A 27443-nucleotide genomic window follows, 5' to 3' on the forward strand; every position below is an offset into this window, starting at 1 on the left:
AATTATATCTTTAGAAGATTTTCTTACTAGTTTTGCTAGTCCCTATTATGGTAAAATTACTTAATTAATTTTCTTTTCTTAAATACAATGTTGTCCGATAATGACGTTCAATATCAATTAATAATTTAATTGATATGATCATATTTGTATTAAAACTACAAAAATATGTTAATGTACTGCTTATTATTCGATAAAGGGATGATTCGTTAAAAAAGATAACTAACCAATTGTTTTGATCTCATAAGGAGTGCACTATAACGGCCAAGGATAAAATTGTGAGGAGAATAATAATGTTTGAAAGTTCTTCATGATATTGTGTAATAATCTTCAATCATTCAGTGAGAAAGTAGCATACGTAGATTATTAATTTTGTTCCATTGTGATTTAGATTGAACTTAATTATAGCTTTAAGTTGTTAGTTGTTTATTTACATATAAATAACCGCGTTATTTAAATACGTTAATTTACGTTTTTGGTGATATTGTAGTATTTAAAATTCTATTGTTGTTACAATTTAAAATTTTATATAATAAATTGGTGCAAAATAATGTTTTATTATTTAGAATAATTGTAGCTTCATAAAAATATCGGTATTATGGTACACAGAAAACGAATATTATGCATTGTTTGTTAATTAATTTCATGTTGACGTCACATTGAGAGCTACAATTTAGTTAATCATTGTTCGTAGTATCTGCATGGTGGTGCTGGACATTCCCGTGAATAACTATAACTCGTGATGGTCTGATCGCACTTGTATGATTCTAAACAATGCATACAATGACAGAACATTCCCAATTATATACCTATTCTATGCAAATAAATTATTCATTCTATTCTAAAACTCTGTAATAATTTCACACTTTTGCCTCCTAAATCTTGGAATTGTCAAAATCTTTGTGTCCTCTTCTAGTCACTAGTTTGTAGCTCTCAACTTACCGCACCCATACAATTGTATTATTAGTTATAAGGACGCGTATATATGCTAAAATTAAGACTATATTTAAAAATTGTTCAATTAAGATTAATAGTGTTAAAACAATTAAAGTATATGATATTCTAAGAATCGTAGCTTTTGCATTATCTATGGGTTCAAATAGTTACAATTGTTTAATTGTTGATATACATATTTAAATAAAAATACGGCTTCTATGTAATTTAGATAAAAATAGATCACACATAAAATTGACTCTACATCATGTCAAAATTGTATTTTAACAACGTTCTTGATATTTTTTAACATTACTGTACTTCCAAAAGATTAAGTGTTGAATGGAATATTATAAATATCGTTTCGTAATTGCATTCGTAGTGAGAAAATAATATGCAGTTAATGTGGAGGTGTATCGATTATATTTTGTCGGGCAAAGGTTGTAGATACATAATAATAGTTTATTTTAAAATGTAATATTAACACATGTAATGCCAATACGAAAATAAATTAGCTAAGTTATTTCAACTATATTGTTAAGACTGTATAAACCATTTTGATGCAGCGAGCACGGCGATTATACCTAATTAGACGTACCGGCTGGAGTATTTAAATACATAAAAAGATCCATGTATAATTGATTATGCATAGTATTATTGTATATTGAATCTTCTAGGCCTCCGGTTATATTACATATTTTAATTATATCGCTGCGATGTTTGAATTACTTTTATGTGGAGCATTTTAGGTCCAAATGTACCTACATGCTGTATATCTGTGGTACAGGTAGTCAAAGGAATTCCTTGGCTAACACTACATTTATTACAACTTGCAATAATAAGAACACTTGTAGACATGTTTTAAGCAACGAATAATGTTGAAATATTTAATTTTATTGTAAAAGGAAACTGTTAAAATGAACATCGCGACTAATCGGTTGTGTGTTGAAAATTTAATGTAGATTACTTGATTAATTATGGCCTATATTTTTGTAATTCAATCACATTCAATATTGTACATGTAGTGGTAATTAACTTTATTAATGGTTACATATTATCTTCTATTATTATACATTAAAGTTTAATCCACCATAATATTTCTTAAATTTCAAGATTTTAATAAAATTCTGATTCCCAATACAGTGTTTAATTTCCAAATGAAATATTAAAGAATTATCCTCAATAATATAATCGACATAAATCAAAAAAAAAATGCAAATGAGTTTATAACGTACTCTAGACCAATTTAATATAGAAATTCAACGTCGCTCCACTCTCCAGGCAATGAAAAGTTATCCCAAAAGTTGTCTTCTAAACCATTTAACTTCGGATCAAACTCATTCGCACTTATCTCTCTCACGTACTTTATATTTTCTAACCAAGAAAGATCATTTTCAACACGCTTACTGTTTGTAAGTAAATCTAGCTGTGAAATTATATTTTCATGGCTATTTTCGTTCCATGCAGTAATAGATACCTCATCGTTCCTTATATGAACCTTCGTGTGTTTAATATTATTTGGTATTTTTAAATTAATTGTACTATTTCCAGGAATTATTTTAGGATTGCGTCCTTGCGTTGTATTTTTGATACTTTCTTTATTAGCGCCATTCTTGGTTACACACTTTTTCTTTTTTTCGAGTACTGGTTTTACTTGTGCTGAGTTATTTATTTCTTTTATCGCAGTATTTCTCTTTGTTCTTTTGGTTACTTCTACATTCGTTTTCTGTTTATTTTTTTGAGTGTTGATGTAGCATAAAGATGCTTGTTGATTTTTTTCCAACGTTACTATAGATTGTACGTCATTTTTGGTTCTTTGTAAACATTTCTGATTTAAATTAAGTTTGTCATTTGTCAATTGCTTTATGACGCTAACGTTAGTTTTGGTTTTAACGGTTTTAACGGTAGCTTGGTTTACTTTTATCTGTTCAGTATCTGGGGCGTCTTCATACCCAGGTCTTATACGATCTTTATCCAATAATGATATTGGTGATTCAAGAATATTTAGTGAGCATGTTTCTGAATTTGTTACTTTCAAATTGTCTATATCTAAAAGATTCCTTGTTGTTATTGATGGTTCTGCAATAATTTTGAAATTACGATTATTACATATCTCAGTTGTTTCCAGTTTTTTCTTCTCTGATCCTTTGTCATCAGCTGGACATTTTGAAATTATTTTTAAATTGTAATTTTGTTTCTCGTTATTTAATATGGTAGTACTGTTTGTTCCATTTTCGCTTTCACAGTCAACGGCTACTGCTTGTGTTTGTTTAATATTTTTAAATGCAATATTTTTTAAAGCAAGATCTTCGTGGCATGTTTCGTAATTTTTAGCTATTCTAGTATCTTCTGAATACATATTAACAGATGATTCAAGAAACGTGCTAGTACTCTCTACTTTTTTACTTGCAGTATTTCCTTGATTAAGTGTTAGGCTTTTCGTTGTTTCTTCAACGATACTTTTCATGCACCTTGTAAGTTTCTCAATTACCTATGAACAAACAAGAGAACGAACGATAGTTTTAAATTATCAAGCTGTAGTGTAGGATTTGGAAAGAGTACTTTTTTATCATAAAATCGGTTCAGGTTATTAGTAGTTGGTAACAGGCGCCAAATGTTATGATAAGCCTGACGAAGACTCAAAACTAGCGGCAGCTTCATGTAAACCATATATCACTAATACATAATCAAGATTATTTACCTGAAGTATATGAATATCGCCATTACATTGTGTTTTGTAAACAGATATTTCTTGTATGTACATCTTTGCTTCTTCTGTAGTAATTGGTTTATGTTTATAAATGTAATAGTCAACACAGAGGCTTATTTGCATAAGTCGCTTTTTTATAATGTTATTCTGAAATTAAAGGTAGAATAAACAGGTAGTGTAGTTAGTTCATGGTTGAAAATTAGATACTCGTAAGTTTACCTGTTTTGGACACCTTTTCTGTTGGTGTTTATGTTGTGTTTTGAAAGGCATATTAATGGAAAAACCTTCGTAAGTGCCAAAAAAGTACGTAAAACTTCAATTATCCCTATAAGAATTGAGAAATCGCGCCAATTCAATTTTATTGATATGTAGGTTATTGAGGCAAATGCAAATTATGTAAGATGCCATGCATATTTAGAATATATTTAGAAGAAAAAATATAATGAATTATTATTATTAACCAGAATTCTCGTGCAATTCCTGCATTTGTAGATAAATTTTATTTATCGGTTTATTCAGTAGTGCGAATTTCCGGATTTATCTAACGAGTGATAACACGTAAAATACTACATAACTGTTTAGGATTCATCACAGTACAGCTTGAACCCTCAAGCTGACAACTGCTTTTGCAAATAGTTGTATTTTAATTTAATTAATAAATGGCGTAATTTAGGTATACAAAATGAATTTATTTACGCAGTCCCTTATTTGTTTATTGGGACTTTATGTCTGCAGCGGTCAATATAATGACAATAATCTAAGAGAACCGTGAGTATTTATTTATCTTTGTTATAAATGATAATATTGCATTCGATCAATTTTAAAAATAGTATTTATATTCAATATATATTTATATTAAATATTTTGTGGTAACAATATTTTAGGAATTCTTGACTTTAGAAAAAAATTGGCGGGAACTGGGCCGTGTATCTTTTAAAATCATACCTTGTTTTTTGTACCTACCTACCATAGATTAGTAAAGATACTTCGCGCCTTGAAATTGAATGAAGCCACAAATGGCTTATTTTAGTAAGTTCTTTTTTTGAATCCTTGACAAATAAAATCATTTTTAGAGAAAATTTACGAATAAATAACTAATTTACATAATAATTACGTAATTTACGTAATAAATAAATAATTATTTCAAATATATTAGGGACATTTTAGCACGGAGAGGTGGCAAAACTTTTTTACGCAACTATTTCAATTCTCAAAACTGGGTACATTGTCTTGTTAGGCGTGAGTAATCTTTACTAATCTATACTACCTACGAACATAATACCTATAGGTATGGGAAACACATCTACGATGGAACACGGTATAATTATTGCCCCCCATACAGTTATTGGCCACTAAAACTTTAAAACTTAAAAAACTAGCAATTTTATAATGGTATAAAACAATTCAATTAAAAACTGAAAACATTTCACCAAAAATTGCACCAAGAAGTGGCCAATCACTATAAATTTGTTTTTACGCTAATATTATAAAATAAATGATTAAAGCGTACGTAAGCCATCTGTATATATAAATACGTAAATATAGTTTTATTTAAAGTCTTGGTATTTTTATATTGAAAATTGAATTGAAATTCATTTCAACTGATTTCATATTGAAAACAAAATACAGTGCGGTCGCTTATGTGGTCAATAACTATACCGTTTCCCTTTCGTTGACTTTATATTCTATCAATTTAAAAATAGATGGATACCCAATGTTGTCCAGACGTCAGTACACATTGCATTGTTTTTTCTTTATTTCTTTAAGCATAACCTAAGCGATAACCCAAATAATATTCACAAACAATATTGTATTTTTAGACAGATGTCGCAGATAGGTACCTATTATTAAAATATGTTTTTTAAAGACCTTTCCTCCGTCTATCTACAACTAAGGCACCGACTTTTACACATTAACTTCAATAATTTGTTATTAACCAAGCATAAAAATTACACAATCATTGAGCGAGCAATAAAAAAAAACCTATGTACAGACCACGCAGTGAACAAAATAATTTACAATCTGTTGCAATACCTACCTCTGGAGTTGTGCGTAGATCTACGCATGTCTCGCATATCTCTATAATTTATTTTTGAGGTGGACATCTCTTTCTATTGCACGATACAAGATTTATTTTTCTATCTACCTGGTTATTGTACCCTATGCTGCTGTATTAATTAGGGTTATCTCAAAAACGGTTGAATGAATGTAGGCGGGATACTGGCATTTATGCAACGATAATTATTAAAATAGCTCGAGAGAAGTATTTATATATAGTACAGAAGTAGTTCAATATCGATCTTTTATGCGATATCGACTCACACTTTGTTTTTTAATGATTTATTATATGATTATGACTTTTATTCATCTCTAGTTTGACTCTTCTGTCGTTGTATGTATTATATTACAATTTTAATAAATAGGAAAGCGCGTGAAAACGTCATGTTTTTGTTGGGTAGTACTTTTTTGTGTGGTGTGTATGTGTTAGGATTTTAGGCTTAATAAAAAACTGAAGCACTTACAAGTCTTCTACTTTTTACTAACTGTTACAGTCATTTTAGTATGTAACGGGTACTCACGATATGCAGTTTATTGCCTGTAAAAAAATTAAAACCGCGTATCGTGCGTTCCCGTTACATACTTACTAAAATGTCATATATCCGGGATAATATTAGTCTAAAATCGTATAAAATTACAGTCAATTGGACGTCCAGGCGCCGGCATACGTGCCGTCGTACGCGAAAGACCCACGGTTCTCAAACCCTGCCTACAGAGGCTACACTGGCACTAAGACTAGATATACGGGCACGAAAACTGGTTACGGTGGCACTAAAACTGGCTACGCTGGCACCAAGACTGGCTACGCTGGTACGAAAACTGGCTACGGTGGTACAAAAACTGGTTACGGTGGAACGAAAAATGTCTACGGGGAAGGAAAAACTTGGTACTCCGGGTCAGGCTCAGCGTAAGTATTTATTTAAAAATGTAAGTATAATTGAAATACAAAGTGCTTTTCAAAGTGACCTTATTTGGATACTATCGAGCATTGACGGTTTATAAAAACTGCGAACTAAACATGTATGTATATGTAACATAAATATTTGGTTTACAAAAATAGGATACAATGATTACACAATTAAAATAAAATATAATTATAATCTTATGGTCGTGAAAACTTTGTTGGCATTAAAACTGGCTTCACTTTATTTACGTAGGTACCTAATCATCAAAAATCATAAAAAACCAGTAATCATAAAAAACAGTAATTATGTATAGCTTTTTAAAGAAGCATTTTAACATTTTGTCCCGCGATTTTATAGCTTAATTATAGATATTTTAAAAAATTGAGAAATGGTCACTTTATCCAAATTTTTGATGCGAGAAAGCGAATTTGATTTTGATTTGATTTGATTTACCAATTTTATTAATAGTTATTAGTAAACCACCGGTCCTAGGATTTTTTTGTATTTTCTGGCTTACAAACGAGTCATCTTAGGGCCTCTGGTTTAGGTATCGTTAAATGTTGGAACACTGCAGGTAATAAGTATAATAGTATAGTCCGCGTAAAACTGCTAGTCCGCTCTGAATATAGAAATGCATCGCGTCATAAATATTAATTATATGACTACACCTGCTCGGAACAACTTCAGAGCGGACTAGCATTTTGGCGATAACTATACCTACCTAACGCGTAAGATGTTAAAAAATATTTATCACCCTGGGAAAAGTACACCGATACAGAGTAGATAATATATGATTCATAATGTTTTAGCCCCAATTATGGAGACTTCCACGGCAACGCCAACGGGGTATTCACGCGTAAGTAAAGTTTAATAATATTTGTTATACCTACTTCAAATTAATATAATTGTGAAGTGATGAGCGTGCAGAACGCACACACGACATCTTGACCCCTGAAGACAGGATTTGGATTCCCGTGAATCCGCCTCCGAGGGCTCATAGAACAGGGAAAGTGTTGCTTGCAGCGAAAGCCGTCCTCCAGATACGCACTTTACGATATATACATTTATAAAATATCGTTTACCGTAATGTACTGACTTAGTAATACAACACTTCAATATGTAAAATTGGACATATTTCATTATCATTAAGTAGGTACTGAAGTAATAAATTAGATAAAAGAAGGTGACATTATTTATGGATGTAAAGTATTACATTTTTATAGACACTTCAGGTTTTTTCTCACTTTATATAATTTAATACACGCTTTATTTATGATACGTTCTATGCACCCAGACATAACGCATGCTTCCAGTTCAAAAATAAATATTTTATATTAAACAACTTAATTTTATCCTCCCCTCTAAACACATATTTTGATATATATAATAAAATATAATATGGCGTTTAAACAAAAATACCTAATTTAATCGCTGGATATATAACGTGGGCGGTATGAGATATCATCTTCCGGACGGAAACACTACCTACGAATATAAACGTCGGTTGGTCGCGATTTGTTGCTATTTGCATACGATTACGACCTACATAAACCCAATGTCAGTGATAAGTGCATTAAGGGTCGATAAGGATTTTAGTTCACTTGGATTTATGTGGATATCTTTAATTATGTTTGAATTATTCGCTCAATTCATGATAATTCACGGTCACCTTAAAGTTTATTCCGTTCACACAACCTTTAAAGATGTTAATTAAATTAGTTTTTCTTAGATTTCTTAAGTTGTATTAATGATAAAAAAAATAGTTACTTTATCTTTCTGACCAACCAAACATAGGTGGTAGAACCCTTTGTGGTTCGACTCCGGCGGCACCACCGCCACACCTATTTCTGCCTAATAACATCAGTCTTAAGCGCTGCTGTGTTCCGTTTTGAAGGGTGTGGTAAGGGAGACATACTTTTTCGAGGCATTCCAGCTTAGTCCTCAGGGGTAGCAGCGCATCTGTGGCCGACCTCAGGTAGGTATATCTAATCCTATCTGGGGTTGATTACAGATGTCCATGGGCGGCAGTAGCCACTTACCATCAGGTGGACTGCATGCAGTAGCCACTTACCATCATCGTCTGCTACTCCTATATTATATATAAAAAAATAAAAAAAACCAGAAAGGCTTGCTGTAACGTTTCTGTTTGTAGGTACATAATGATAAAAAATGTCGAAAATAGTAGTCTTATTGATGGTGTGTAAAATAAAGACGTCATTTTCCACATTCCATATAGTCTTTAGGTCATGATTAGCAACATCTGTGGCCTACTTCGAGTAGCATGCTAGTCCTATTTGGGAATAAACCACTGCCGTCCCCGCTGTGGTCTTTTCCTACTATCAAGTAGGGTAGGTATTACGTAAAAATAACGAACTATAATAATCCATCATAGTGGTATGGCCCCACCACTGAACACAGGTCTTCTCTTAGAGTAACGAGTCTCTTAGCTGTAACCCCAGCTTAGTAAACCACGTTAGCCAACCGCTAGGCAAATTTCGCACACTTTTGAAAACGGTTTTTTTGCGCGTGGGCACTACATGCGTCTTTACGCATAGCTGCGTCGACACAATATTTATTTTCGTGCATATTTACAGCGAAATGCGACATACCCTGCAAGAACAACGGCATATGCGTAGACACGAACACATGTCGGTGTCCACCGAGCTTCGAGGGCAAGTACTGCGAGTTCGAGAAGAAGCCGTGTCTCGCCAACCCCCCGGTGCCGATGAACTCTGAAATGAAATGTTTTGCGGAGTAAGACACGTTTTTCTTCTGTTTTTATTTGTCACGGCTCGGTAGTACAATGTTCTTGATTTGAATTGCTTGGGGTTCGATCCCTGGTTAGAATAATTTAGGGACACTTGTTTAGATTCTAAACACAAACGAAATCTCTTTATTGCAATCGATCCAATTTTTTTTTTATGATTACAAGAAAAAGGTTACCGAGCGAAGTGGTCGCCATACCCTCTGCCACACAGTGGGTTCCAGATTCAGGATCCATGCAAGAAGTACTTTTTGCGTATCTTACGCCTATTGCTTGTTAAAAGTGTGCAAAAATATTTATTATTCTTACTTTACAAGGGGTAACTCTACTCTCTACTCTCTATTTGGACAGATCTATACCTAGAGATTTAACACCAATGACATACACACTATTTGTACGACCAATTTAATTTGTAGCATGTGCACAATAAAGTGCAAGGAGGGTCATAAGTTCTTCGACGGGTCGTCGGCGGCGAACATACGTTGCGAGTCCGGGGAGTGGCGGCCGATGCGCGCGGACCTCAACACGCTGAGCGACTGCCAGCCGGAGTGCGCGCCGCCCTGCGCCAACGGCGGCGTGTGCCTCGCCGTCAACACCTGCCAGTGCCCCGAGGACTTTAGAGGACCCCAGTGCCAGTACTGTAAGTTACACGAGTAGCAGGAATAATAATTGGTAAATCGGTGGGGTGAAAATGAGGCACTTATACGAGGCGTTTAAACTCCTCGTGGTAGCAATGCATTATGGCCGACTTCGAATAGAATTCTAATCTGCGGGGCTTTGGTCCCAGGGTCTCCGTAAAAGAGGGGCCCCTACATTTAATAGAAAAAATCAAATTTTCAACGCGTCAGCAACTACTACGTTTTGTTTTGTCTACCAATTCCACCAATACCAAAGTGGACTATGGCTTAATCTTTTACATTCTTAAAGGAGACACGTGCCCAGCAGTGGAACAGTAATGGGTTGATAATGATGATATTGCATGTATTCGCTTATCCAGCGGCAAGCGCTTGCGACATCCGCAAGCTGGCGTTCAACGGCGGCTACTCGTGCTCGGGCGACGGCGAGCAGTTCTGGTGCCGGCTGACGTGTCCGCAGGGCGCCTCCTTCAGCTCGCCCGCCGCGGAGCGCTACTCCTGCCTCTACTCCACCGGCGTCTTCGAGCCGCAGCCGGTACCGCACTGCGTTTTTGGTGAGCGTCAACGTTACTGTCCTACTTTGTAATGTGGAATCAACTTCAAACTCACCCAGCCTCAAAACTCAAAGTTTCAAAGTTGACTATTTCATAGAACAATTGTCACTCACGATTCAACATTCCTACTACCTGAAGCAGTTATTTAGTTAGCATAATATACATATATTTTATACAGACCCTTTAAGACTATTGCTTCTAAAGATAATATATCAGTCTCTAACCGTATCTAATATTGTGGTTTATGTTACAGATGAAGTCATTGTGATAACTCCAAGCAACCATCCAAATGTAAGTACATATAAATTAAATTTATTTTATTATGTAAGTTAATAATTATCGGGGTGAACATCCTGTGAGCCCAGCTCAGTGATACGATAATCTGTTTTATCACTATTTAAATATATGCGTGTAGTTGTTTTATACAACTTAATAGTACTTAATTATATGTGGGTTGTATTATATTTTTTTAATTTTTTGCCTATTTCTAGCGGCAAAGGCAGGGATCTTTTTTTAGAAAGGTGTTTCATATAGATTTGGCCGCAAATGTCCATTGTCTCTATAATTATTCAATTTAACAGTCGGATATTGGGTATAGTATTAAAATCATAAAAAAGTGAGCTACAGTGTCAAAATATGAGGACTATCTTTACATTTTATTAAATACTTAACCGTGGATTTGGTACACCCCACAGCAAAGCTAGATAAATCGAAAAAAGCCGAAAAATACTAATTTATTATAAAAATACTAATAAAAATACCCTCTTTATTTTTACTATGTATCGCAATAGCAACATTAGTAATAACAAGATGGTTTCAGCCGATCTACACGATCGACAACAACAAGACGGCGCCACCGTCGGAGTCCAGCAGCCTGGGCCGGCCGCACAACCCTCACCAGGTGGTGGTGGTGCAGGACCTCACCCCCCGCGGCGGCAGCTGCCTCACCTGGGCCGGCATGCACTATAAGACCTTCGATGGGAAGATTTACAGGTTACTGATTATATTATTTCATTATAATGTATGAATTTAAGATATGATAGGCATGTCCCTCCCATACATGCCTAAATGTTTGAAACGTAAACTTTTGTTTCTCTTTCTTTTCATGTTAACAGTAAAACACTTAATGATAATATAGTTGGAATAAATAATAACGAAATAAATTTTAATTTTCAAATTTTACAAACAATGATAAATTCATTCTAATTATAAAGCTTATAATCGTTTTTTCTAGTGCTATATTAATGGTTCTTGCACATTTTAAAGACCAAGTAACAGGTAAGAAGCAATATTGAAATTTAAATTACAATATTAATTGCAACCAGTCTTATCTTGTCATCCCGCAGCTTCGAGTCCCCCTGCCAGCACATCCTATTGCGAGATGCTGATGAACACAAGTACACCATAGCCATCCGACAGTCCGACTGCAAGAGCAAGGACTACTGCCCTTCAGAGATCACGGTGTATCTGGAGGACAAGATGTATGTGCTGAACATTGCAGGTGGGTTGTGGGTACTTCTATGAAATTTACCCGTCGTGGTCAACACACTTCTGTTCCACTATACTCAGGCCTCCTCAGGTCATATGAAGTCAGATCAAATATATTTAGGCCACTTTGAGAACTTTGTTTTGTTTATTTCGATTTCTTTACTCACCATTATTATATAGCCATTTTCTTAAGTAGCAAATCTAACAATATTAAAAAAAACTTGTCTATTAAAATAATAAAAACATATTTTTTATATCATTTTATGATTATTTTGCACTTTAAGTTAGCGTAGAATTACTCATTAGTCTTAAATTAGGCTAGATCGTAATTAATATAAAGTACCTATTAGTCAGTTAGTACTTTATACAAACAAAAATATATATAAATTGTAAATTTTAATATTAAAAATTCAAATATTAAGCATGTTTTATGTTTTAAGGCATAGTTACACAAATTACTTACGCAAATTTAATCATAAATAAAAAATAATACCGCAAAATACGGTGTACCCGCAATGGATTGGTTTGTGCACGTTAAAAGCAATAAAGTTAAAGTATGTACGTAGAAATGAAAATAAACAAAGAAAAAAATTTGACGCCATGTCATGAAATCATCGTCATGTTACTAGTGTCGCACATGTGATTTTTTACCACTACCCGCCCTTAACGAGTGTCGAACTAGTATGACAACATGGCGTATGGCGGAGAACTGGATGGACGGCTAGTTTTACTGACAGTTTGATCGCAGTCTCCAATTGATGCGCACGCGCTTCACTTGCTGGGAACGGTGTTGGGTGTTTTAATAATAAAGCCACAATTATAAAATAACGATTAAGTTTGAGTTGATAGTGTTTCTTTTCGGCATAACCGCATATACATTCGTGATAGATAAAGAATCTGAAGAGACTTATGCTGATTTAAAGCACATCACTAAAGCCACTACACTCCTTTTTAATATTGTTCCTCAATTATTAAAAAAACTGTAATAAAAAACAAAGAAAATAACATGAAAAATAAAAATTATCTGGCGAAATAAATAAAATTATTTCTGAATTGGCTGTGTTTATTTGTCAGAGGACGGATCGGTGGTATTCCGGAGCACCAAGCGGATGATCCCGATCCCGGCGACGCTGCCCGGCCTGCGCGTGGCCATGCCCAGCGACCACGTGCTCGTCACCCTCGACGCGCTGGGGGTCACGCTCAAGTGGGACACGAATGTAAGTGTTGTGACGTCAGAGGACGGGGCGGTGGTGTTCCGGAGCACCAAGCGGATGATCCCGATCCCGGCGACGCTGCCCGGCCTGCGCGTGGCCATGCCCAGCGACCACGTGCTCGTCACCCTCGACGCGCTGGGGGTCACGCTCAAGTGGGACACGAATGTAAGTGTTGTGACGTCAGAGGACGGGGCGGTGGTGTTCCGGAGCACCAAGCGGATGATCCCGATCCCGGCGACGCTGCCCGGCCTGCGCGTGGCCATGCCCAGCGACCACGTGCTCGTCACCCTCGACGCGCTGGGGGTCACGCTCAAGTGGGACACGAATGTAAGTGTTGTGACGTCAGAGGGTAAGTCGGTGGTGTATAGGAGCACTAATCTGTTGATCACGTTACCAGCAACGGCCTTTTTGTTGGATAAAAGTTCAAGGGATATCTCCTGCTACTCTAAAATTAATTCTCTACTTTTTGTTGATGATTGGAATGTGGATAACGTTTCTTACCTTTCACGTACGTGCATGTATTTTCCTAACGTTTTTTACGTGCACGGGTATAATAGCGCTGTAAAGCTGTAATGTTTACAATGATATGTTATGAAGGATAATGTGGTAATTGCTCCAGCAGAATTATGTGCCTTTATATTATATAATGGCCATAGCTATTTTTACACTGGTTTAAGAACAGTAAGACAGTTATTTACTCGAAGAATGTCAACTTAGTCTTGAGGGGCAGAAATCTGTAGCAGACATCAAGTAGGTGCTCAATTCTACATGGTGGTGATTAAAGGAAATGCCGTTCATTTTTTGATTTAATTTCACAAAAATCTGCGCTGTTGAATAGTTAAGAATTAATTAATGTGATTCCAGAACGTAGTGGTGATAGAAGGATCTGTCCTCCTGTGGAACAAGACTGAGGGTCTCTGCGGCACGCTGGACGGCAACCCTGAGAACGACATGAAGATCAAGGACGGCTCCGTGGCCAAGACTACGTCTGTCATGATCGCCTCCTGGCAACTTAACAAGATCGGGGGCAAGTATTAACATACAAACATTAAACAAACAAAGCTCTAACAAATTTCTTAATTGAGGCAATTTGCATCATGAGTAACATGGGCAGTTGGACACGCATACGGGTGCATATAAATAAAATAAATAGTTCTTGTCGTTAACCGTTGTGTTTTTTACAGATTTGCGTACTAGCGTCATTATAAGAAATCGAGCGTACGCGTACGCGCTCTGTGTGATCGCTTACTACTAACTCAGTACAATACAACTTAGTGGTGTTAGGATTTACTTATAGCGCTTCTGTGTGGCCAGGCCTTTATATTATTTTTGGTATGCCGTAAGCTACAGTTGTGACAATACACTTCGATGGTTAGGTGACTTCCAACCAGAAGACTACTTCTTCTATAGAGCCCTACTCAGGCTCGTCATAGTTCATTAAACTAAATTAACTGAATCAATAATAAAAAATAATAAAAGCCATTGATTACCACAGATATCTGCGACAGCAGCCCGACGGAGACCAGCGCGTGCGCGTCCGGCGAGGACATGCTGCGCGCCCTGCAGTTCTGCAACAAGGTGTTCACCAAGGAGAAGTTTAGGAAGTGCTCCACGGTATGCTATACCTATCTAACGCTGGAATATGTCTGCTAAAATACTGAGTCCATACATATTTTAAGAAGTTTTAGGGCTGTTACATTAGATGGGGAAATTAAAGAAAAATGATGTGGGTGGAATACTATATAAAGACTGATAGAAAATACGTTATTAAAGTGGGCATAAAAAGAAAGCCCGATTTATTAAAAATATAATATAATGATAATTTTTAATGTAACGTAATGTACAACAAAACTCTTCTTAGCACCCAGTAAGTCTACAAATGATTTATTATTGTATTTCCCAGGTCATGGATGTAACTCAGCTGTTAGAAGCTTGTCAATGGGACTACTGCGCCTGTGTTACCAGTCTTAGTAAGTATTTTTACCCGACTGTGTAGGGTATTTTTATTCGAGCGTATGTAATATTTTGCTCGATACATAATTTTTCAGTACGCAAAAACTGTTTGCATCTATCGAATTGAGAACATATCTGTATATTTACGTAAATTATTTGTTCGTAGGTCCGGAAGAGTGCGCTTGCAGCACCGTGTCGGTGTACGCCAAGGAGTGCCTGCGTCACGGCATAGAGGAGATGAAGTCCTGGCGGGACGCTGATACGTGCCGTGAGTCTCCTTGCAATCTTTATAAGATAAAGTCTATATAATAACACGCTAGCTTATGGACCCAAGAGTTTTCTAATGCGGTGACTAAATCGTTCTCAGAGGAGACCTATTCAACTAGAGAGGGATCGGTAATTGCCGGTTGGTAAAGGGTTGATCTGATTAGTAAATATTCGTCGCTGACAACGCTTTACTTTCCCACTGCTGGGCACGGGTCTCTTGTCCGAAGGGACTAAGGCTTTAACCTCTTTAAAATGTCAATTGCACTGGCCAAATGCGAATTGGTAAATCTTTCACAACATCGGTAAAGGTTATTTTTAAATCCCATGTGTGCATATTTCCTCGCATACAAAGAGCTTTGAGTAAAGTGCTTTGCTAGACAATAATCGAGAACAATAATATTTAACAAAACTATGATTGAACACTTTGAATAACCAGCCAAATCATGACTTTAAGATATTTAAATTATCCAGCGATGCGATGCCCCGACGGCAAGATCTACAAGTCGTGCGGCCCAGACGTGCAGCCCAGCTGCGCCTTCCGCACCGCCGCGCCCCGGGACAACGCCTCGTGCGTGGAGGGCTGCTTCTGTCCCGACGGCCTCTTCCTCGAGAACAACCGCTGCGTCCAGAGATCCGAGTGTCCTTGCCGCGCCAGGAACAAGAGCTTCCCGCCCGGAGCCGTTATACCCAAGAGTTGCAACACTTGGTGAGATTTTCGTAGCTTTTATTTTTATGAAGAGAACTGAAAAAAAAGATGATCCTTTTTGTCAAAGCATAATTGTTTCGAAATATCAATAATGATGCTTTAAATTATCAGAAGGGCAGATAGGGAAGGGTTTTTAAACGCTTATTAAAAGTATAATTATGTAATGTGTTTTCAACTCTGAATAAACTGTATTTTTATTCTGATCTTGTTGTGGAGTTCTTTAAATATATTTTGAAAATCAAAAATTTTATAGTGCCTTGGAAATTTTACCTCGTCACAGCTATATTAATAAACTATCATCTTTACTTTTATTACATTTTATTTATATTTTATTACAAGAAACCGCTATTTTTCGACGTTTTTCACTTTATCTATTGAACCCTAATAGGTAAACAGTTCAAATTTTCACAATGTGTTTACTTCAGTGGCTGCTTTAATAAGAAATATTAAAACTAAAAAAAAATGAAAATGTGTGTGGTACGGAACCCGTGCGAGTTCGTTGTTTTTATTTTGATTATGGTCAAGTCGACAATACAAAACCTCTAATAGAATCTCCCCTCCCCAGCACGTGCCAGGCGGGCGAGTGGGCGTGCACGCTGGCGGCGTGCGGCGCGCGCTGCAGCGCGGTGGGCGACCCGCACTACACCAGCTTCGACGGCCTGCGCTACGACTTCATGGGCCACTGCACCTACACGCTTCTCAGCGCGCCCGAACTCACCGTCGACGTCGAGAACGTCGCCTGCTCCGGCACCATCTCCGAGGTAGAGTCCGTGCCAAACTGCTAATCCTCTGTGAATATAGAAACGAGTCGCGTCCCAACAGCAAATTGTAGATATTAGCAGGACCCTCCCGACATTTGTCCACTGCCCGCTCTCTCCCCCAGCTACATAGCTGCCTTCGTGTGCCCTTACTGTTGCTACGGAGTATACGCTTGTCGTTGTGTTCAACCCCATTGGCTCTCTGACTACACCTACGCGCAACAACTTCAGAGCGGACTAGAAATTTGGCGCGGACTATAACAGCTTACCAGGTGGACTGCATGCTCGTATGCCAATATTATATGGGGGTTTCAAAAGGAACTCGTTCGATTCCCGGCTAGGACAGAAGTTTTTTTTTAAAAACTAATGATGTAGTTTTAGTTTTTAGCAAAATTGGCCTCTTAACTCGTTTCACTTTCCGCTAATCAAAGTAGTTTCAAATATGGCCCTGAAAGCCCACTTGAAAAATTCACCCTGCATTAAACGAATTTTATACATATAATATTTGAAAATAACTATGATTTTCAAACACTATTTTTTTTAAATTCCATAGAATTGTTCAAAAATACTCAATCTTATGTTTCCCTGTAGGCGATGAACCTTACACCATACCAGGGCATAGGCAGGCCATCGTGCACGAAGGCAGTGAACCTGATGTACAAGAACGTGAACATCCACCTGAAGCAGGGCGGGTTCATACTGGTCAATGGTAAAGAAGTATCCTCCTTGCCCGTCAACATCGGAGACATCAGGATTCGCGCTGTGTCCTCTCTCTTCATCATCGGTGAGTATCCACTGATTCTATTATTGACCAACTGACAAAATATTTTGATTTTAATTTTCATCAAAATGGGCGTCGTAACTTTTAGCATTTGTATCTAATGATTATAGTTTCATAATTCGCCACCTATTTGCGTTTGAAAAATTGACTACGTATATGTAATAAAATTTTAAGTTTTTTTTATTATTTTAGTTCAACTGCCCATCAAAGTAGACCTGTGGTGGGACGGCAACACAAGAGTATACGTGGACGTACCGCCGTCATTCCAAGATAAGACTAAGGTAATGATTATTCATTCACTAAATTAAGGAAATCGGCGAAACCAATGACAAATCTACTTCCATCTTAGAACGGAAGTTTTAGGAGTTTGTGTACGGTTAGAATGATGTGGTAATGATGTAACGAGGTAACACGAGGCTTACCGACGTTTAGATTTTAATAATTTTTAAAATGGATTGCAGATGTTTGTAGGCGTCATAACTTCAGTGATCGGATGGACAGCATTTCCTTTTATTATTCAATTTCATGTTCTCTACCACCACAGACCTGTGTTAGGTACAATACAAGGCTGTGTCCACCACCTTATACTGGATATAAGATAGACATGCTTATTTTAAAATGTGTTAGTCGCCTATTAATATAATGAAATTTAATCTTTTAACGACCACGACCAAATAGTATCCCCCAAAGCTTTATCCTTTAAAAAATAATGCTATATGCCGTAGAAAAAGTACTCCATACTCATGGACGATATGAAATAACCTAAATGTGTTTTACAGGGTCTTTGTGGTACCTTCAACCAAAACCAAAAAGACGACTTCCTGACCCCGGAGGGTGACGTGGAACAGTCGGCGCTGGCCTTCGCCAACAAGTGGAAGACCAGGGAGTTTTGCTCCGACGTCGACACCGCGGAACCCGAGCACCCTTGCCAGGCCAACATGCAGAACAAGGAGTCTGCTGAGATGTACTGCAGCAAATTGAAGAGCAAATTGTTTGAATGTAAGTTATTTATTTACAGTTTAAGAATAATGTTTAGTTATATGTTCCACTGATTAGTCTTTATTATCCTTAAAATAGAAGAGTCCGGCAATTTTATAGGCACTAAATCGCGTCGATAATATTAATTTGGAATAAAGTTATTAGTGTACAAAATGTTTATAGAATTACTGAGATATGACCCTAAGAATCTATTTATAAAATATTAATATTTACTCATAGCTATTTGTTTTAACGCGAGAACGCGAGAAAACCCCGATTTTCTCATTTTCAAATTCTCGGGAGAATGTGGAGCGGGCTGTAATGTTTCTTCTTTCGTGTATAAAACTAACTCACCGTTTTTTGATGTCTTAAAATTCCCTCTTTGTATAAAACAAATCGAGGATCTCTCGAGGGAAATTTTAATGTTTCCCCCTTCATGTATACTTAAAACAAATCGACAGTCTTTTACGGGAAAACTCATTGTACCTTCTTTGAGTTTTAGTTTGAGTTAAACCTAAGCATGCATTCCGCAGCGTGCCACTGGGAGGTGGACGTGCAGAGCGCGTACGAGGCGTGCGTGTACGACATGTGCGCGTGCGCGGCCGAGCCGGCGCGCTGCCTGTGCCCCGTGCTCGGCGACTACGCCGCGCAGTGCGCGCTGGCCGGCGTCTTCATCGACTGGCGCTACCACGTCAAGGAGTGCGGTGAGGGACTACATCCTTAGCTTATTGGGGTTTATGTATGGTCGTTAGTGGTGTAGTATAAAAATGTAAAGTAAAATAAAGTATGTTGTTTACCAAAAGGTTACCAGAACTTTTTATAAGTTATCTTTTGAGATACTTTATGAAAAAAATAGTTATTTTTAAAATCTGGTCTTAAAATAAATTATTATAAGAGGCAAATGTTATAAATAAAATTAAATATAAATTGGCGCTAATTACTCACTCACTCACTAATATTATTTATTATTATATATTTTAATAATTCTTTTTCACTCTTTATAAATTAATATTATTCAATTAAATTATAGTTTTACGCGCACAGAGCGGGTGACACTCTTATCAGAATTAAACATTAAAATGAACAAATACAACAACCGCTACTTTTCAGACCTTAAACAAACTTAAAGGGTCAGTCACTCAACAACCGATCCTTTATATTTCCTATATTCTGGCACTAAATAATTTAAATTATTGTATGGCAAAGTTTATACTCAACAACCGCTCTTTCATCTTTCCTATATTCTAGCAGTCAATATTTTCAATTGTTTGTATCGCAGAGCTGTCGTGTACTGGCGGGCAAGTGTACACGGTGTGCGCGGACAGCTGCCTGCGCACGTGCGCGGACGTGACGCTGGCGGCGGCGGGCGACTGCAAGCCCAGCTGCGTGGAGGGCTGCGCCTGCCCGCCCGGACTGGTCTGTACACACCCTTATCACACCCTTCACAAGTTACCTTTTATAATGTAGGAGTAGCAGACGAGCATGCAGTCCACCTGATGGTAAGTGGCTACAGCCGCCCATGGACATCTGTAATCAACCCCAGGTGTAGATATTCCTACCTGAGGTCAGCCACTACCCTTTAGGATTAAGCTGGAACGCCTCGGAAAATTATGTCTCCCTTACCACACACGGTTCAAACCAGAACACAACAGTGCTTAAATCTGCTGTTATCAGGTAGACGTAGGTGTGGCGGTGGTGCCGCCGGAGTCAAAACACTTACCTATGGTATATATTTTAAACAATGTAGTATGTACCACCCTTCCAAGAAACAAAAATATACATTAATATACATACCACCAACATAATTAACTACCATTTTAAATTGTTTGCGAAAAGTTAGTTCCTATAAATAAAAAACCTAATTAGTGTCGTGGCATCACCACGTCAACTTTTCATTGTAGTAAAACCATACCACTACTATAAGATTACCATTAATAATGGCTTCACCGTTATTTCTAATAACATAGGGTTGTCATTGGTAATGAAAATGAACGAATGAAAGTGAACCACACTTATGGATACATGGTTAGTGGGTATAGTATACTTCTGATAGTTAATAAAATATTAACATCATACTCAGGTTCTCGACGCCAACAACGAATGTGTGCCAGTAGGACTGTGTCCGTGCTACCACAAGGGTATGGAGTTCAAACCTGGCTATAAGGAAGTGAGGGCTGGTCGACGAGAACAGGAAATTTGGTAAGTTCATTTTTATTTTTTTATCTACTTAAAATCATTTGTTATTGCGTAGTTTTCACTATTACAGAGTTCTCCAATTTGTCAAGAAATGGCATGACCCTGAATTACGCTATTAAAGTTTTTAAACATATTGTATGATACAAGTTCCGAACGAAAATTAACGCTTTACTCCCTAAATATAAACACTTTGTTTAATTAACGCATAATATTTCTTTACCAAACTATTTTCATTTATGATTTTTATTAAGTTTTCTCAACTTTCATTGCTTTAATTATCATTTTCTTTTGGATTTCGTTATTATTAATGACCTCTTTTTATTTTTTTTATTTTAGTCATTTTATTAGTATAATCCGCGCCAAACTGCTAGTCCGCTCTGAAGTTATTGCGAGCAGATGTATTCATACAATTTGTTATGGCAACGTGACTCATTTCTATATTCAGAGCAGACTAGCAACTTGGCGCGGACTATACTTTGTAATAATAACATCCAATCTACCAGTACCTGCGTGGGTGCCCACTGGGACTGCGTGCCGGCGAGCCCCGAGGACATCAAGCAGTACCCCCCGGCGGAGGACCTGCGCAGCAACTGCAGCGCCGCGCACAACATGGACTTCACCACCTGCCAGATCGCAGAGCCGCTCACCTGCAAGGTTTGAATACCTCGTTTGCTAGTCCGCTCTGAATATAGAAATGAATCGAAAACGAAAGGATTATACACCTCAACCTAATTTCAAAAGTATATTGTCTCTATCTAGTATGGAGATTGAAATTACGCAAATAATTATATTTATTTATAGTGTTTTAACTCATTGCTTGTACCGTTTGGATATAGTGTATCACTATATACAAGTGACTTATGCTGTTCGCATGTTTCAGTACCTATTGTTACTATTATAAGTTATTGCAAATAAAATCGCTTTGTGAAATAACTTACACGTAAGTATATAAAAATAGGGAAGTTACTAGAAACGACGTCATTTTACCTTATTATGTGAAACGTGCCATAAAATTGGCGGATAGCAAATTTTTTCATATTTTATATATTCATATTCATTCATATAAAATATCTTTATTTGCTAGAATGAGGTTAACAAATGTTCTTAAAATTATACAGTTCTCTTATTCTGCCTCGTCAGCAGGCAAATTATTTATCAGTCAGTTATGTATTATGTACACTATAATTTATTTTTAAATAAAATAATAATTACCACAAGCAATAAATACAATATACTAAATTTCTTTAAAATGTCAATTTACCAATATAAATTAAATTCTTATAATATGTCAAACAAATAAATAAGTAATTTTTAGTCAAATTAATTTTCATTCCATCCAATTATATCTTAAAATCTGAGTACTCATTAATTGTATAAAAGCATTTCTCTTGGAACCATGTTGTCAATTGGGAATTAAATTGAGTGTATGTCAGATATTTAAATGAGTTAGGAAGTCGATTATATAGCCATAAAATACACATTTTTCTTGCACAATTTTAGTCTACATGGAGGCGTCACCAATGTGTTTTCATATTTCTGTCTTATTGTTCTATTGGTTACATCATTTTTTTTCATAAAGTACTTTGGATATCTATGTACAAATAAACATATATCTCTAATATACATAGACGGTAAGCTTAAAACTTTGTACTTAATAAATAATGGCTTACACCTTTGCATAATGTCTACATTACATATGGCTCGAATACATTTTGTTTGTGTTCTGAAAGCCCGAATGGCTTCTGTCGAATTGCCCCAAATTATAAGCCCATAATTGAGTACTGATGCAACATAACCATGGTAGGCACACCAGGCTGCTTCTTGAGAAACCGTGTGCCGTATTCGTCTAAGCGCAAAAACGAACCTATCCAATTTATTACATATAGCATTAATATGTTCTTTCCATTTTAATTGATTGTCAATTACTATTCCTAGAAATGTTGTGTATGTTACTTCGTCAATATTTTTTAAATCGTATCTAATGTCCAGTGTTTTCAGCATTGTAGAATTATTTGAGTTAAAAAGCAATATTTTAGTTTTATCCTCTTTTTAGTTTTATCCAGTTTAGATATTTAATTAATTCTGAAAAAAAGGCAATTTGGCATTATCTCCCTATCTTACCTACCCGTGCTTTTGCAGTGTAGTATACTAGAGTATATTTGCAGAACATGCACCTACCTCCATCGGAGACGACGGAGGAGTGCCGGCCGGGCTGCCAGTGCAAGAAGGGCTTCGTGCTGGACGCCGCGGCCGGCGCCTGCGTGCGCCCCGCCGCCTGCCCCTGCCACCACGGCGGCCGCAGCTACCCCGACGGACACGCCATGCAGGAGGAGTGCAACACTTGGTCAGATAATACCCTGTTATTAAGGATATCGTCAGGAAATTATTTTTAACTTAAGGCTTATACAAACCCAGCTTTTTATAAGCCTTAAGTTTCCAAAATAAATTAACACAAAAACAAATACAAAACAACAAAACTGGCAGAGTAACGTTCCTTACAAAGATCGGAAAATAACTACTCAGTAGACGATCTACAGTGCCCTTTTATACGCCCACTTTTAGTTAATACCCGCATTTGACAATTAAATTTATTTACTCTTACCATCGTGCATAACATTATTAATACCATTCCTTTACATATAGGTGGTAGAACCCACTGTGGCCAACTCCGGCGACACCATCGCCACACCTATACCTGCCTATTAACGGCAGTGATTAAGCTTTTGTGGTCGATTTGTAGGGAGTGGTAAGGGAGACAGTTTTCTCGGCGCATCTTGGGCCGACATTGAGTGGAAGTTGGATATCCATGAGTGGCAGTAGCTACTTAACACCAGGTGTACTTCATGATCTTCTGCTACTTCTATATTATTATGAATAAAAATTATCTACGATGAAGTCAGGATGACATTTGAATTTTTCACCTCCGAAACTTTCAGAACGTTGAGGCGGATGAAACGCGTAACGATAGATTAGTAAACTGTCAAGCGTTAGTACTTTATCACAAAAAATACAAGAAAGAGGTTAAAAACTCCTGTAGTTATGTCAAAAAAAAACAATTTTAATAAAATATTTATATACAATTTAAAAAAATATTTACAAATTAATTAAACCTTTTTAATATTTGTTTGATTTGTTGGAATAAACATTTATTAGTGATTTGTAGAGTATTAGTCGACTATGACATACATAAAACATAAAAAAAGCATAAAAATGGTCGCATATTTATTTTGTTAATTTAAGACATAAGAGAAACAAAAACTCTACAAAATAACAAAAAACGCACGGTATGCCTGAATATAGTGGAGGCGCCGGGTATCGATCCCGGTACCTCTCGCATGCTAAGCGAGCGCTCTACCATCTGAGCTACGCCCCCTTTATTTATTAGTGGCGAAATTAACATACGTATCGTGAATAAAACAAGGTATTTGTATTTAATAACAGTCCTGTAATATGTATTAAGATCACCTTTTACTACAACGATGTTAATAACATAATGACTTAACTAATCACATAACATATTTTTAGTGGCCGTGGTAAACGTTGTATTACCACAAAAAATTTTGATCTTGAAAACAGCGCCACCTATCGAATATAAAGTCCTGTTTCAAGTTGTAAGTAACTAAACACATTGACATAAATTAGTTAGGCGGTTTAAAAATATTTAACGGTTCGCCTGGACCCGTGGTTACCAAATTAGTCAGGAATGCTAGGTTTTCTGTTTGATTCTCGACCAAGCAAAGATTATCTCATGAATTACGATTGTGGCGAAATCCCTTTTTGGTCTGTGTCGTGGATGTTGTGTGATCTTTCTGCGGGTGCATGCCACTCACGATAAAGAAAGTTAGTGTGGAGGCTATGAATATACAAGTGTTAGACTTAACACACCATTGAGTTCTTCACAAAAAAATATTTGAGATATATTCTGGAGTTCCACTTAGTGAAACATGTGATATTTTTACGCACATCGTTTTACGAAAAATAAATATATGAAAAAAAGAACTTTTCATAGACGCCCAACGTGGGGCTCGAACCCACGACCCTGAGATTAAGAGTCTCATGCTCTACCGACTGAGCTAGCCGGGCTTGCTCTTCCTGTTGCGAAATAAGTGGAGATTATCATCTGGAGAGATCGGAAATAATATTAAATAAAATAATAGCGCCCAACGTGGGGCTCGAACCCACGACCCTGAGATTAAGAGTCTCATGCTCTACCGACTGAGCTAGCCGGGCTTGCTCTTCCTGTTGCGAAATAATGGATCTTATTGTCTGGAGCGATTACGATTATTATTAAATAAAATAATAGCGCCCAACATCAAGACTCTTATTTGTTTATTAGTTAATGCAAATTAAACCATCAAAGAAAACACACGTCTCCTTTTATTCCACATCGTCCGTACAAGTAAAATACAACCTTAGTGCACTGAACAATAACCATTGCACCATATTTGTTCTCTTTCATTTAACTTATACTTATACTAAGAACTTCAGCCTTCCTTCGTTCCAATTTATAATAACATGTCTGTGACGCGAATCCGTAAATTGGAATTGAATGTATTTATAAAATAAAATATAAGACAAATTTTATAATACAGTACAACTACATCATAAAGATTGCACATTTCATAGTACATCCATGTATATTTTAGAATATAGAACGCTAGGACCCTCACTACGATTCCTGTTTTGTGGAGATTAGTCGCGTTAAGAACATTTTCTTTGCCAATATTTTCTAACGCAACTACAGAAGTTTTAGACCGCAAACGAGTTCATGATAAGTGGCTACTGCCACCCATGGACATCTGTAATTAACCTCAGAAAATATTAAATTCCTACCTGTGGTCGGCCACATATGCGCCGCGACTCCTGAGGACTTAACTTGACCGCCTCGGAAAAGTATGTCTCCCTTACCACATCCTTCAAACGACAACACAGCAGCGCTTAACACTGTTATTAGGAATAAGTAGGTGTTGCGGTGGTGCCGTCGGAGTCGAACCACAAAGGGTTCTACCACCTTCTAATATATAATAATTGTAATAATAATAAATACTGTGTATACCAGCGAGTGCAAGAGCGGCAACTGGACGTGCACGACGCAGCGGTGCGCGGGCGCGTGCGGCGTGTGGGGCGACTCGCACGTCTCCACCTTCGACGGCGCAGAGTACGACTTCGAGGGTGTCTGCAACTACCTGCTCGCCAAGGGCGTCGTGGACGGCCGCGATGGCTTCAGCGTCGAGATACAGGTAAGGCATACACTTAGATTTTTTTGCTTGACATCCAATATCTATGAGGTAAGATGAAGTGTCCTACTGCTGGAGACAGTCTTTCAATATAACTGGAGGAGAGATGAAGCAATTCGTAATAGATTTACATATATACGTGAATAGTCCTATCTATTCAAGTTGGTTTATGTCTGAATTTTAAAAGATATCCGGTAAACAGGTAAATACTTTATGTAACATTCCAGGAATATGTTATTAAGAATATTATTAAAATTACATTCGAAAGAAGAGTTTATAGTTTAAGTGTTGACGATTGTCAAGTAAAAATCGTAAAATGAAATACAATTTTATAAAAATAAACTTATGGCACTTGCGATCAAGAGAGTAAAATAATCAAAGAAATCATAAATGACGCATGATGAAATGATATGTTATCTGTATATTATTTCTATCGTTAGCTATAAATGATAACAAGCTATTCAACTAATGTATATATTTTATTAACATCTCTATTAAAAATATGCGAGCTAAAAAAGTCTGGAGGCGCCGGGTATCGATCCCGGTACCTCTCGCATGCTAAGCGAGCGCTCTACCATCTGAGCTACGCCCCCGATATTGCACGTATTTAAATATTCGAACACTTCATATAATCCAAAATAAAACACGTTCGAATTGTTGCGTATGCACTATTGCGTACAAAACAAGAACACCTTCAAACTACACTTACTTTCCAAGCACGTGATATGTATCTGAATGAATGAATTTGATACAGATAGCATATAAATAACACGTATGTTCATATATTATGCATTTCTTATATACAATAATTTGTAAAGGAATAAGTATTAGACATAAAGGAAATTAGAAATTCGCGCATATATAAGACGGGAAATTAGAAGGCTGAAGATAGCTATTGCTACACTATCGTTTGGACCACAACCCCTCCTTAACGAAGCTACCTCCTTCGTAATGCTTTTGATTTGTATTATGGTGAAACGAATAATAAAATAAATGGACTATAACAGAACGAGCCGTGTGGCAGCACTGGGGCCACGTGCTCCAAGTCGGTGACTCTGCGTGTGGGTAGCGGCGCCGAGCAGGAAGCCGTCTCGCTCACCAAGAGGGAGCCTCTGCCTAACGTCTCCAAGCTCAAGAGGTAATTAACCTAGTAACGAAATACCAGCTTTCTGTATATAATTGTATTTATATGAATTATATTGGATCAAATTTTTTTAATGAATATCTTGAGATGTAATTGTGAAGAATGTTTTTATGCAGTCCGTACTTGCTAAGTACTAACATGCCGCATTATTTATTCTAATCTTTA

The 27443-nt window shown here is 36.8% G+C and overlaps 2 protein-coding genes and 4 non-coding genes across 9 annotated transcripts in view; 1 reads left to right on the forward strand and 5 right to left on the reverse strand.

Annotated features, from left to right (window-relative positions):
* Positions 1–1992: 1992 nt before the first annotated feature.
* Positions 1993–6420, reverse strand: LOC140753261 (uncharacterized). 4 transcript variants are annotated; one of them, XM_073087744.1, is made up of 5 exons: positions 6286–6420; positions 6149–6183; positions 5679–5741; positions 3632–3787; positions 1993–3421 (listed from the first exon to the last, which is right to left on the reverse strand). In XM_073087744.1, the coding sequence occupies exons 4-5, from the start codon at positions 3761–3763 to the stop codon at positions 2177–2179; spliced, it is 1377 nt and encodes a 458-aa protein (XP_072943845.1). In that variant the 5' UTR covers positions 3764–3787; positions 5679–5741; positions 6149–6183; positions 6286–6420; the 3' UTR covers positions 1993–2176. The 4 variants fall into 4 exon arrangements, with proteins under 4 accessions (XP_072943845.1, XP_072943844.1, XP_072943843.1 ...); XM_073087743.1 differs by having other exon boundaries at positions 6282–6370; XM_073087742.1 differs by having other exon boundaries at positions 6149–6344.
* The window catches only part of Hml (hemolectin), a 69818-nt gene continuing 46586 nt past the window's right edge, over positions 4212–27443 (forward strand). Inside the window, exons 1-26 of the mRNA XM_073087752.1 lie at positions 4212–4408; positions 6339–6605; positions 7413–7459; positions 9198–9357; positions 9784–10007; positions 10365–10556; positions 10810–10847; positions 11377–11549; positions 11903–12057; positions 13119–13585; positions 14123–14285; positions 14754–14872; positions 15162–15228; positions 15378–15479; positions 15950–16184; positions 16750–16945; positions 17534–17726; positions 17916–18004; positions 18503–18722; positions 19235–19405; positions 19981–20117; positions 20782–20900; positions 21401–21551; positions 23063–23241; positions 25957–26137; positions 27142–27272. Of these exons, the coding sequence (XP_072943853.1) occupies positions 4323–4408; positions 6339–6605; positions 7413–7459; positions 9198–9357; positions 9784–10007; positions 10365–10556; positions 10810–10847; positions 11377–11549; positions 11903–12057; positions 13119–13585; positions 14123–14285; positions 14754–14872; positions 15162–15228; positions 15378–15479; positions 15950–16184; positions 16750–16945; positions 17534–17726; positions 17916–18004; positions 18503–18722; positions 19235–19405; positions 19981–20117; positions 20782–20900; positions 21401–21551; positions 23063–23241; positions 25957–26137; positions 27142–27272 (4262 nt within the window). The 5' untranslated portion in view covers positions 4212–4322. The remainder of the gene's footprint in view (positions 4409–6338; positions 6606–7412; positions 7460–9197; positions 9358–9783; positions 10008–10364; positions 10557–10809; positions 10848–11376; positions 11550–11902; positions 12058–13118; positions 13586–14122; positions 14286–14753; positions 14873–15161; positions 15229–15377; positions 15480–15949; positions 16185–16749; positions 16946–17533; positions 17727–17915; positions 18005–18502; positions 18723–19234; positions 19406–19980; positions 20118–20781; positions 20901–21400; positions 21552–23062; positions 23242–25956; positions 26138–27141; positions 27273–27443) is intronic.
* TRNAA-AGC (transfer RNA alanine (anticodon AGC)) lies at positions 24198–24270 on the reverse strand. The gene has a single exon. It is a non-coding gene; the product is annotated as a tRNA-Ala (tRNA).
* TRNAK-CUU (transfer RNA lysine (anticodon CUU)) lies at positions 24908–24980 on the reverse strand. The gene has a single exon. It is a non-coding gene; the product is annotated as a tRNA-Lys (tRNA).
* On the reverse strand, positions 25055–25127 carry TRNAK-CUU (transfer RNA lysine (anticodon CUU)). Its single transcript has one exon. It is a non-coding gene; the product is annotated as a tRNA-Lys (tRNA).
* On the reverse strand, positions 26655–26727 carry TRNAA-AGC (transfer RNA alanine (anticodon AGC)). The gene has a single exon. It is a non-coding gene; the product is annotated as a tRNA-Ala (tRNA).

Source organism: Epargyreus clarus, unplaced genomic scaffold (genome assembly GCF_041222505.1).
Source record: "Epargyreus clarus isolate Ecla_fem2 unplaced genomic scaffold, WU_Ecla_fem_2.2 ptg000026l, whole genome shotgun sequence".
NCBI lineage: Eukaryota > Metazoa > Arthropoda > Insecta > Lepidoptera > Hesperiidae > Epargyreus > Epargyreus clarus.

Excerpts from the sequence above, each read along its gene's own strand:
- LOC140753261 (XM_073087744.1), bottom strand. The coding sequence starts at position 3,763 with ATGCAAATAAGCCTCTGTGTTGACTATTACATTTATAAACATAAACCA. Across the intron at positions 3,422-3,631 it reads GCGATATTCATATACTTCAG|GTAATTGAGAAACTTACAAG; the intron begins GTAAATAATCTT and ends GTTTGTTCATAG.